General features: G+C 45.3%; 1 protein-coding gene across 1 annotated transcript in view; it reads right to left on the reverse strand.

Moving 5' to 3' along the window:
• LOC129384484 (uncharacterized) overlaps positions 1 to 12,936 on the reverse strand; it is an 87,476-nt gene that overhangs the window by 31,800 nt on the left and 42,740 nt on the right. The window contains exon 2 of the mRNA XM_055069977.1: positions 194 to 328. Coding sequence (XP_054925952.1) covers positions 194 to 328 — 135 coding nt within the window. The remainder of the gene's footprint in view (positions 1 to 193; positions 329 to 12,936) is intronic.

Here is a 12,936-nt window from a genome sequence, read left to right on the forward strand (position 1 = left end):
GGGCTCAGATGACGACCAGCTTATGGCTGTTGTGAAAGCATTGTCTTATCCAGGCTGTACCGTTCTGCTGTTAGTAAACTTGGCTCGTAATACGGCACCAGCTAATAACTTCATCTCGTGAGAACGTGAACGTGACTAAATCGTGAGGATAAGTAAAAACATCCATGTAACTGTACAATGTTTTGTTTCGCACCTTGCACAGCTGGGCGAGTTCACAGCTCGAAGCAGTTGCTTTCTCTGTTGTGGCACCGGCGAAGAACAGACCACCAAGAAGGATAGATGGGCAGGGCCTTTCTGACCAGAGGTGCGTGGCATTCGCGACTTCCTCCTGTGGACGTCAGAAATCCAGCAACATTTTGGCTAGCGCGCAATTGTGCCTGACGGATTGCGTTTCTGGAAGCACAGGACGACGAAAGAAGGAAACATGCTGACGCCTTTGTTTGCTAATCTGATCTTTTATCGGTGTAACGTTTCACTGTTACTTTCAACAAGAAAGAAAGCTGACACTGGGAACGCACCATGATAGCGAAACATTATTGCCGCATGCTTAATTTACCTATCTCGAGGTGAAGTGAGCTGATCGCATCAAAACTCAGAAACTATGCTTTTTATCAGGCACATGTATAAGCTTACTTATTTTCTTTAGGCCGAAGGAATATCGGCAGCTATAGCAAGCCGTAAAAGTTTCTGTTGAGGTTATTCAAAAGTTGTTTGTCAATGTTGACAAATGCTGCTAAAAACGCGTGCAGCGGTTATTGAAATATTTTCCAGCACTCCTAATAGGACGCTTTTCAGGACGCTTTAAAAACGCTTAAACGCTACTGAGCCATTTCGGTTTGAGGAGTTATTTTACCATTGAGGTATTCAAACTCAACATTTAAATCATATTGAAAGGCTATTAAATTCTAGTGTAATCTTAGTTTAAGGAATTGTTGCTTTGTTGTTCCCAACACATGGAGTATCAACATTCAATATCAACTGAATTATTGTACCAATTACACTAAGTGGTACTTAAAATTGCCCTGAACGTTTCGTTCAAGTTCAGATGCAGTATACAGTGTTGCGAAGCTCTTATTTGAAACCTGCGATACAAGAGTTTTCTGGTATTTGCATATGATAACTATTAATTGAAATGTATAACTGTATATCTCATATACATTACATAAACTTATAAATTGTAATATATATATATTGACACGCGTAGATGCTTATCGCGTGACTACGTTTCACCGCCTTACAAATGTTATCGCACAGCGCAGGAAGCGCCTGCGTGTATAGGAAGTTTCTGGAATATTATCGATGGTTCCATTCGCAGTCTGTCACCGAACCTTGGGTAAACTCATTGCATGCACATGCTACGCGAATAGTATAGAACTTTGTGGAAGACACGCGGGTCGCAGCAATAACTCTGGAACATTCGACGACTACTGTAGAAAAGCCGACGCGCTTGACCCGCAGATCCGATTTCGACGACCGCCGATTGTGTTCGCCGCTATTGCTCTCCCTTGACGGTAACAGCAGCAACAGCAAAGAAGCCTCTTTCGACGATACAAAGAGTGCTTTTCGACGTCATCGAGAGTTCGACAAACTCCAGTCGCAAAGCATCGCATAATAAACAAAAAGTGCGCTCGACCACTCCGCCAGAGCCCTTACCGAGTTTCGACGCGAGAACGTGAAGCTAAAGGACAAGTCAACGAAATGTTCGCAACGACGTTATCCGGCCGTCGAAAAGCCCTTGGGCATCACCTACTGTCTCAGTGAAGAAAAATGACGGAAGGCTACGTTCTCTCGTCGATTATCGACGACTGAACAAGATAACTAAGAAGGACGTATACCCCTCCCACGGATAGACGACGCATAGGATAGGCTCTACAACGGTAAATACTCCTCGTCAATGGACCTTAAGTCTGGCTACTGAAAATAGAAGTCGACGAGAGAGATCGCGAAAAGACCGCCTTCATCACGCCACACGGCCTCAACGAGTTCAAGGTCGTGCCATTCGGACTGTGCTCGGCGCCTGCAACGTTGCAGCGCGACATGGACATGGTGTTAGCAGGGTTGAAGTGACAGACCTGTCTAGTTTACTTGGATGACGGCGTCGTCCTCGCCGGAAATTCGGAAGATCACCTTAGGCGGCTTGCAACAGTACTAGAGGCCATCAAGTCATCAGGGCCCACTCTGAAGCCGGGAAAGTGCCGCTTCGCTTACGATGAGCTTCTGTTTCTGCGCCATGTCATCAGCAAATCTGGAGTACTCCCCGACCCTCAGAAGACAGGTGACATCGTAAAGTTCCCGCAGTCCGTCGACAAAAAGGCATTGCGTAGATTCCTTGGCATGTGTGCCTACTACAGGCGCTTTCTCAGGGACTTTTCACGCATCGCTGAGCCGTTGAGACATCTAACTAAATGTGATGTCGAGTTCAAGTGGGAAACGTCCGAGGCCGACGCATTTCAATAATTCAAACGATGCATGCAGTCGTCACTGCGCACCTCGACGAATACGCCCATACAGAAATCCATACGGACGCCAGTAGCCTAGGCCTCGCTGCCGTCTTAGTCCAGAGAAAAGATGGACATAAACACGTGATAGCTTACGCTAGCCGGTCGCTGTCAAAAGCGGAAGGCAATTATTCTATGACCAAAAAGGAATGTCTCGCCATCGTTTGGGCTACAGCAAAATTTCGACCTTACCTGTATGGCAGGCCATTCAAAGTCGTCAGCAACTATAACGCGTTGTGTTGGCTAACGAATTTAAAGGATCCTTCAGGGCGAGTGGCGCGGTGGAGCCTCAGACTACAAGAATACGACATCACTAACCTACAGCTCCGGACGAAAACACTATGGTGCCAACCCGCCGCCGCAAGATGATGAGGATGACGACGCCTTCCTTGGCATTTTAGGCGCGGAAGATTTCGCTGAACAGCAGCGAGCAGACTCGGATTTGAAAAACCTCGTCGAGTATTTGGGAGGGCACACCGACGTTGTCCCTAGGGCATTTAAGCGAGGATTGTCTTCTTTCTCGCTTCAAAACAACCTACTCGTAAAGAATTTCTCACCAGTGCATGCCAACTACTTTTTCGTTATCCCGTCAGAACTGCGTCCAGAAGTATTGCACGCCCTACATGGCGATCCGACCGCTGGACACCTCGGATTTTCCCGGACACTATCGAGGATACAGGAAAGATATAATTTGCCGCGCATGACCACCGACGTCGCCCGTTATGTCATAACATGCCGAGACTGTCAGCGAAGCAACACACCACCGACAAGGCCAGCGGGATTACTACAGTCGATCGAGCCTCCTCTCCGACCTTTTCAGCAGATTGGCATGGACTTGTTGGGACCCTTTCACACGTCAACAACCGGAAATAAGTGGATCGTTGTGGCGACGGACTACCTCACCCGTTCGCTTAAATGAAAGCTCTGCCGAAAGGTAGCGCAGTCGAAGTGGCGAAATGTTTCGCCGAGAAGATCCTGCTGCAACATGGCGCCCCAGAAGTCCTCATCACCGACAGAGGAACGGCCTTTACAGCGGAGCTCACCAAAGCCATTCGGCTGTACAGTCAGACAAGGCACAGAAGGACAACTGCCTACCACCCACAGACGAATGGTCTTACGGAGCGCCTTAATAGGACTCTCGCCGACATGCTAGCCATGTACTTCGACATGAAATATAAGACCTGGGATGCCGTCCTGTCGTACCTAACTTTCGCTTACAACAGGGCGGTGCAAGAAACAACACAGATCACCCCGTTGAAGCTGGTTTACTGCAGGAACCCGACGACGACTCTCGACGCCATGCTGCCGCACGTCACCGACTAAGAGAATCTTGACGTCACCACCTATCACAAGCGCGCCGAAGAAGCCCAACAGCTCGCCCGCCTACGGATGAAGAACCAGCAGTGTACCGACAGCCGACACTACAACCTCCGACGACGCTACGTGGAGCGCCAGTTCGGCGACCGTGTTTGGGTTTCGACCCCTATACGGCGACGAGAACTCAGTGAAAAACTATTGCCTCGCTATTTCGGACCGTACAAGATCGTCCGACGTATTGGCAAACTGGACTATGAGGTCGTGCCAGACGGCACTTCGCATTCACAGCGGCGCCCCGCACGACCTGAAGTGCTGCGTCTTAAGTTCTTTTACGCACGCTGGCAAACTTGCTTAGTTTGTTGCTCTTTTTTTTTTTGCTATGGGGTTTTTTTGTTTATTACTTTCGTTTATTTGAAGCATCGGGTCGATGCTTTTTAAGAGGGGTGTATTGACACGTGTACATGTTTATCTTTATCTGGTCACTACGTTTCACCGCCTAACAAATGTTATCGCACAGCGCAGGAAGCGCCTGCGTGTATTGGAAGTTTCTGGAATATTATTGATGGTTCCATTCGCAGTCTGCCACCAAACCTTGCGTAAACTGATTGCATGTATATGCGACGCGAATAGCGTAGACTTTGTGGAAGACACGGGTGTCGCAGTGATTACTCTGGAACGTTCGACGACTTCTGTAGAAAAGCCGACGCGCTTCACCGGCAGATCAGATTTCGACGAACGCCGATCGTGTTCGCCGCTATTCCCCTGCCTTAAGTGTAACTTGCTCTTGTGGGCACGAACTCGCCCAACAAAACGCTAGTTTTGCCATTCACCTCTTGCTTTCTTCACCTTCACTACCACCTGGCAATGTATATATATATATATATATATATATAGATGACTCCCTCTCAAAAGGAGTCATCACCCCACAATCAAAAGACACAAGTCCATCGCAAGCAGGCTGCTTCAAAGAATCGCCCAAAGAACATCGCAGCGATAGCTCCGTCAGCTGAACAGTCGCCTTCAGCACAGGACGCTACAGGTTCCTCCCCGAAAGGTCCTCGCTACGAGTTTCGCAGAGCCCACACGAAAACTGTGGATGACGCCCCGGCAAATTGACTAAAGGCTGTGTCTCCGGGTAGCAATCTTTCTTACCTCTGTTCAAATGAATTTCTAAGGCTAAGGAAGGTTACAGAAAAAAGAATTCGCAATGGTCTACATGTAGATACGCTAAATACCTACGTAGCTGCGGCTGTTGCACCAAAGGGTCTCCGTATTGTTGTAAAACCAGCTCTGTAGGACATGTCTGAGCGCAATATAGCTAGATGGGATAACATACTAACAAATGCTTCACTACAACTCACCCGTGTCGTGTTAGATCACTATCGTTCTTCCAGTAAGAAAGTCACGAACCAAGAAAGTCAAATTGCTGCGCGCTTAGACTTGTCCTCTAGCCAATCCGCCGCATTAGAGGCATTCGCAACCAAAAAACGGAATGAAATCTACGCATTGAAAGCAATGAACTGTCCCGTGACGGTGTTGTGTGCCATTCTGGAGGCCAGGACAAGGTATTCAATTCTGCTCATTTTCAAACCAAACTTCTAGAAGTACACTCCGGCACTTCTTCGTCATCCTCTGTTAGTACGCTTGCCCATCAGCAGCAGAATAACACTGTTAATATTTTGGACATTCAGCTAACAGCTGAGGAGTGCAGTGTTCTACGTCGTGGTCTTAATTTTTGTCCAGCAACAGGTGGACATAATGAATTTCAACTACTGAAAGATTTGGATAATTTCGCCCATAACTTACGCTTGCGCGAATACTTCCATGATCGCTCCAATTCAAGCGATTCGAAACACGCGTTACCTTCTGGCAAGCGCTGGGTCCCTCCTACACAGCGCGATAGCTTTTTGGACATGTATATCAAAGCAGTACAACGACACGTTCTGCAATTGTATCAAAAACAAGCACCCTTCCGCCGTAATTGGTCCGCCAGCGAAATGAAAGCATTAGATACCCTGTCCTCTCGCAAAGACATCGTCATTCAGCCTGCTGACGAAGGTGGTGCCGTTGTCATAATGAACAAGTCCGATTACGCCGCAGAGGCCCACAGACAGCTAGCAGACGCGACGTTTTATAAACGCCTTGATCATGACCCCACTGAGCAATATAAATTTCTGATCAAAAGCACAGTGCTAGATCTCACCAAGAAGAAAAAGGTGCCTGACAATGTGGTTCATTCTCTAATTCTACTAAGTGTTGTTGCTGGTCGTTTTTACCTTTTACCTAAAATGCATAAGATAAACAACCCAGGTCGTCCCATCATTTCTGGTATAGGTACAGTCACAGAAAATTTGTCCAGCTACGTAGATTCCCTGATTAGTATTATCCCAGCTACGTTTGCCTCTTACGTAAAAGACACTACCCACTTCCTTTCGGATATAATCAATCTCATTATTCCTCAAGGTTCTCTTTTGGTTACACTTGATGTAGCATCTTCGTATACTAACATTCCACATTCTGATGGCATCATGGCAGTCTTCAATTGCTACGAATGTGTATCACCCGAGAAACTCATAGATAGCGACACATTGGCAACTTTGCCAGCCCTTATTTTAGAACTAAATAACTTCGAACTTGAAGGACATCACTTTGTGCAAGTTAGTGGGACGTCTACGGGTAAGCGAATTGGCCCGAACTACGCCAATATATTTATGAGTCAGCTAGAAGATAAATTTTTGCTAACCAGGACGTTAAAACCTTTTTATTACAAACGTTACATTGACAATGTTTTTTTGATTTGGCCTCATGGGGAACAGGAACTGCTTTCTTTCATATCTGACTTTAACAATGCCCATTCATCCATATCATTTTCTCACATGTATTCTGCATCTACTATTAACTTCCTTGACGTCAGCGTTTCAGTGCTAAATGATAAACTATCTACTGCCCTATACAAAAGGCCGACAGATAGATGTCAAGATTTGCACTTCGATAGCAGTTACGTAAAACATCGCAAGACTAGCATTCCTTATAGCCAAGCCTTACATTTTAAAAGAATTTGTACTGAGCAATCAGAGTTTCAAAAGAATTGCGGTACCCTAAAAAACGCTTTAGCCAAAGAAAATAACCCACCACAATTAATTGACGACGCAATAAAACGCGCAGACGTGCATGACCGAAGGACGCTTCTTTGCATTAAGAACAAACCGACTCCCTCACCCCAAACAAATCTTGTCCTAACCCACACTGTGTCAGTCTCAAGTGTTTCGCATGTATTAAAGAAACACCAGAATATTCTAATGCAAAGTGAACGCCTCAAAAACATTCTCTGATCCGCCTAAAGCAGTATACCGTAAAGCTACAAATATTCGAGATATACCAGCGTCATCATCTAAGACTGACTGCCCTGATGCCATCGGATGCCATCCTTGTCGAAAACCGCGATGTAAAGTATGCCCCTACATGGTCACATCGCAACAGGTTACTTGTACGTCTTCAAACTTTTGTTTAAAAATCAAAGGCGATTTCGACTGCGACCCAATAAACGTAATATACATGCTTGAATGTACGCTGTGCAAAAAATGGTACATCGGACAAACATAAGGGCCTTTCAGATTCCGCTTTAGCAATCATAAATCCCACGCTAACACGTTGCCCAACCTACCCATCTCAAGACACGTGCATCTTCCTGACCACTCATTTGATAAACTGAGAGCCACGTTGCTTGAATCTGGATTTCGTTCAAATTGTGATAGAGAAGCCCGCGAATCCTTCCTTATCTATAAGTTTGATACCGTCGCGTGTGGTATGAATGAATGTGTAGGAAAATTGAGTTGCCTGTCTTTGTAGCCCGTCACTTGTCCCTTCTTCTACTAGTACGTCGCTGTTCCCCTTTTTCTGTGTCTGTGTTTGCTTGATAACATAGCACATATTGAGCACATTGAGCACGTTTTGTTGTCACGTGGCTATCGGTTTTTTACAATTCACTTCGATGCGTTTTTATGCTTTGTATTTTAGATGATATGTTTGCAATCGCCATCGGTCTATACGCGTGCCAGCTATCCTTTGAACGATTCGGATGCATTTTGTTCGCCCATTTTATTCATTTTATTCGTTTTTCATGTAAGCGTATCTTCATTTGGTTGATAGGCACGTGTATATTAACTGTACTGGCACCATGCAATGCATTCTGATGCCATCGGATGCCATCCTTGTCGAAAACCGCGATGTAAAGTATGCCCCTACATGGTCACATCGCAACAGGTTACTTGTACGTCTTCAAACTTTTGTTTAAAAATCAAAGGCGATTTCGACTGCGACCCAATAAACGTAATATACATGCTTGAATGTACGCTGTGCAAAAAATGGTACATCGGACAAACATAAGGGCCTTTCAGATTCCGCTTTAGCAATCATAAATCCCACGCTAACACGTTGCCCAACCTACCCATCTCAAGACACGTGCATCTTCCTGACCACTCATTTGATAAACTGAGAGCCACGTTGCTTGAATCTGGATTTCGTTCAAATTGTGATAGAGAAGCCCGCGAATCCTTCCTTATCTATAAGTTTGATACCGTCGCGTGTGGTATGAATGAATGTGTAGGAAAATTGAGTTGCCTGTCTTTGTAGCCCGTCACTTGTCCCTTCTTCTACTAGTACGTCGCTGTTCCCCTTTTTCTGTGTCTGTGTTTGCTTGATAACATAGCACATATTGAGCACATTGAGCACGTTTTGCTGTCACGTGGCTATCGGTTTTTTACAATTCACTTCGATGCGTTTTTATGCTTTGTATTTTAGATGATATGTTTGCAATCGCCATCGGTCTATACGCGTGTCAGCTATCCTTTGAACGATTCGGATGCATTTTGTTCGCCCATTTTATTCGTTTTATTCGTTTTTCATGTAAGCGTATCTTCATTTGGTTGATAGGCACGTGTATATTAACTGTACTGGCACCATGCAATGCATTCTGATGAAGGCCGGACCCCGGCCGAAACGTCAATAAACCGCTTCATACGCGCGTCTGCTTCACTGTGCATATTTACCCGAACCCAGAACTGCTCTTTTTCTGGTATATATGTGTATATATATATATATATATATATATATATATATATATATATATATATATATGTATATATATATATATATATATATATATAGTTCCTAGCGTACAAGAAGGCCTTCCCAACTACATCTGCATACATGTAAAGCCTGGTGATCGTGCTGTCCCGGCAGGCTAGTTTAACTTGCTAAGTGTGCGCTGGTGTGCTCTTTCATAGATCCTAGCGATAAATCTGGATAAGCAGTGTTCAATGTTGTATTTTGTAATAATATTGTACCTGTAAGTCCGTTCTTGACCTATCTTTCCTTAGTAGAAATGTTACTGCTCGCGTATCCTAGCCTATCGACTGCCAGGCACAATGCTGACTAAAAAAAATTAAATTATGATTAGATCAATTTTATTATTATGAGGTACGCCGTAGTGGAGGAAATTTCGACCACCTCGGGTTCTTTAGCGTGCCCTCCATTCTAAGTGCACGGATGCATTCGCCCGCATCAAAATGCGGCCGCCATGGCGGGGATCCCGCAACCTCGTTCTCAGCAGCCGAACACCACAGCCACTGAGCAACCACGGCGGGTGGTCTTGCTTGCACTGTCTAACGTTTCTCAAATAACTGAAACATGTGAACAGGTGTCTACCTACCTTGACTTTTCTTGAGCTGATGACATATCTATCATAGATATACGGTCCTTTTATTTTCTTTCTTTCTTGAACAGTGATGCTGATGTATACAATATACAAACCATGGGACAGTTTTAAAAGCCTCATAAGTAAATGCACACACCGTTTCCTCCCAAGCAGAACGAAAGAAGTGCAAAAATATAACCTCTGGGTTTCTCTGCAGAAGCTGTAACTAAAATGGAGATTAAACATAATTTCAAAGGGAAAACCGCCCTCTTCAGACGAATTATCACAAAGCTAAAGGATTTGGGTTATTTCTTCTCAACTTAAAACACATATTGAGCTTGACAAACAGCGTTATTGCGAAATATCACTGCCCGATTTTATTCCGGGGTCACCAGAAAAATTTTGGAGGTCAATCTCCCCCAAAATCTGAGAATTTAGAGCTATTTGATATGGACTGCGCACTAGTACACAATAAAAATGACATTGCTCGTGCATTTAATGAGAATTTAAATCTATATTTACGAACGATAACAGTGTTGGCCCTAGTTTTGATCACCCTCTGCCATCTATGGAATTCCACTAGAATAACAGCTTGGGCTTGTTGGCTTTCCATCCTGCTGTTAACAGCGCAAAATGCAGACGAGAGACGAGACAAGAAGACTCCACAAGCGCTGACTTTTGGTTGAAAGCCAGCGCTTGTGGTGTCTTCTTCTCTCGTCTCTCGTCTACATTTTGCGCTGTTAACAGTAGCATCTATAGAAGATGTAGCCCTTAGTTAACAAGGCATTTTCAATATGTTTCTGAATCTTGATGTTAACAAACCGTGTGGACCAGACAACATTCCAAATTCGCTTTGGAAAAAGTATGCTGAATTGGAAGTACCCCCATTATTTCCCAAGTTGTTGTCAGAAGGCCAAGTACCGAATAATAGGGGATTGCGAGGTTCAAACCATTTAATAAAAGTGGAAATAATAAATACATTACTCACCACCATCCAATCTCAATAACGTTGACTATATGTAATCAACACCAGCCCTTCATGTCTAACCATTGTTTCAAATATTCCTCCTTTCCGAGAACTGCTACCGAGTGGAATAACCTAACTTATCATGCTGTGCTATCGCCAACGCTAACACATTTGTATCTCGTTTAGAGGGACCGCATTCTGTATTTTGTCGCGTTATCAGGTTACGTGAAACCGGTATTGTTTGACTGTTTCTGCAAATTTTATTGACTATTGTATTTTGTAATCCATCCTGTTAATATCCCCATGGACGGGATTGCAGTGTTGTTAAATAAGTAAGTTAAATAAATAAAACCGAAAAATGCTCGCATTGTACGTAAGCTGATGGCGACGACCGAACACCTGCTTTGTGCAAACCTGTGCTTCGCCGCTTAGGGTTAGTTCACGTTTTCGTTACTGGACGGATCGGACTTCGACATGTTCGTTACTGCGAAATGTATCAGCACCAGCTGCGACACAGACAGTTTGCAAGCCATCACTCGCTTTGACGGCTTGCAAGTGATGTGTGGCATTGCGGCATACGAACTTGGATAATAATAATTAATTAATTATGAGGTTTTACGTGCCAAAACCACTTTCTGATTATGAGGCACGCCGTAGTGGAGGACTCCGGAAATTTCGACCACCTGGGGTTTTTTAACATGCACCTACATCTAAGTACACGGGTGCTTTCGCATTTCGCCCCCATCGAAATGCGGCCGCCGTGACCGGGATTCGATCCCGCGACCTGGTGCTCAGCAGCCTAACACCATAGCCACTGAGCAACCACGACGGGTATACAAACTTGGAGCGGCACGTTAACATGCACCAATGAAAGCGTAGTGAGTGCCCCAGAGAAGCTTTCAAGCTTCTAAAATTGACGCCTGCACAATATTCTGCATCCTGTCATCATCGTTAAAGGACAGTAAAAAATTCAATCATTTACCGTCGGACTACTACTGTGTCTGCTTTGCAGTACAACTCCACGCATGTCCAGCTTAAAGCATACATTGTCCAGTTGTGGTGACGCTAAAGAACCACACTGTATGAAGACAGCGAGTTACGAAATTAAGTTTTTATTGGGAAAACTGGTGCCTAGAAAAACAAGAACTGAAAGCACCGCAATAGCGACGAGCAGTCGAGGGTATAGTATGCTCTACGGGTCAAGTGGGTGTAATATTTAGCCATGACTCATCGTACATAGCAGCCCAATTTTTGGTGTTCGCCTACGTTCTCTGGAACACGGTAGAAAATGGCATAGTTTCGGTACCTGCGCAAGTGATCGCACGACCGTGGGAACAAGCAGACGAAGCGGAAGTACGCCTCTCTAGCTTCGGCGTGAAGTAAAACAAAAGAACACGCAGCAATTCCGTTTGTGTTTTATCATTTGTCTAAACTTCAATTCGTCAATTCAAGCAACAGATCACACAGATAAGAAATGTTGTCTTGAACCATTCTCGGAGTCACGTGTAACCACGAGCGACGTCACACTGCGGGCACCAGTACGTATGTGCAGGTACACGAGTACGTCATTTTCGGGCTTGGAGCGCGGCGGCCACGAGGAGAAGGAAAAACGGCATTCGGTTCGGAATTTCATATCTCAACGCGGCGCGTAGCGATTAAATACTTTGAAGACACAATCGTTATCACGCAACGTATGCTCTGCGCTTGTCAGCTCAAGATGGCCAGACCTCGTGAGGAGCCCTTTAAGGCGCGGAAGACAAGCCCAGAGGATTCTAACTGCCTAAAGAGCCACTTGAATTATCCATGATAGACGTCTATCGCGGGTTTATCCCGCTTATCAACCTGTCGCGTCTATCGCGATAGGTCGATATTATTTACACAGTGCAGTCGTCGTCTGGTTCCTTTCGGAAACCAGCTTGAACGGCGTGACCTGTATTGTTTCTTGCACTGCCGTGTTGTAAACAAATGTGATGAACGGGAGCATGGCTCCCCACGTCTTTTGTTCAATGCCGACGTACATTGCTAACATGTCGACGAGCGTCCTCTTCATTCGTTCCGTAAGGCCATTCGTCTGCAGGTGGTAGGCAGTGGTCCTCCGGTGACTTGTCTAGCTATACTGCAGGATGGCTACTGCAGGAGCCGTTCCTCTGTCATTAATGAGGACTTGTGGCGCACCATGCGAGAGCAAGATGTTCTCGACGAAAATTTTGGCTACTTGGGCTGCACAACGTTTGAGAAGGGCTTCCGTTTCAGTAAAGCAGGTAAGGTAGCCTGTCGCCACGACGATCCACTTGTTTCCAGCTGTTGACATCGGAAAGGGTCCCAACCAATGCATACCGATCTGCTGAAACGGTGGGCAAGGAGACTCGATCGGCTGTAGTAATCGCGCCACGCTTGTCAGTGCTGTCTTGCGTCGCTGGCAGTCTCGACATGTCTTCACGTAACGGGCGACGTCTGCG

This window comes from Dermacentor andersoni, chromosome 9 (assembly GCF_023375885.2).
Source record: "Dermacentor andersoni chromosome 9, qqDerAnde1_hic_scaffold, whole genome shotgun sequence".
NCBI lineage: Eukaryota > Metazoa > Arthropoda > Arachnida > Ixodida > Ixodidae > Dermacentor > Dermacentor andersoni.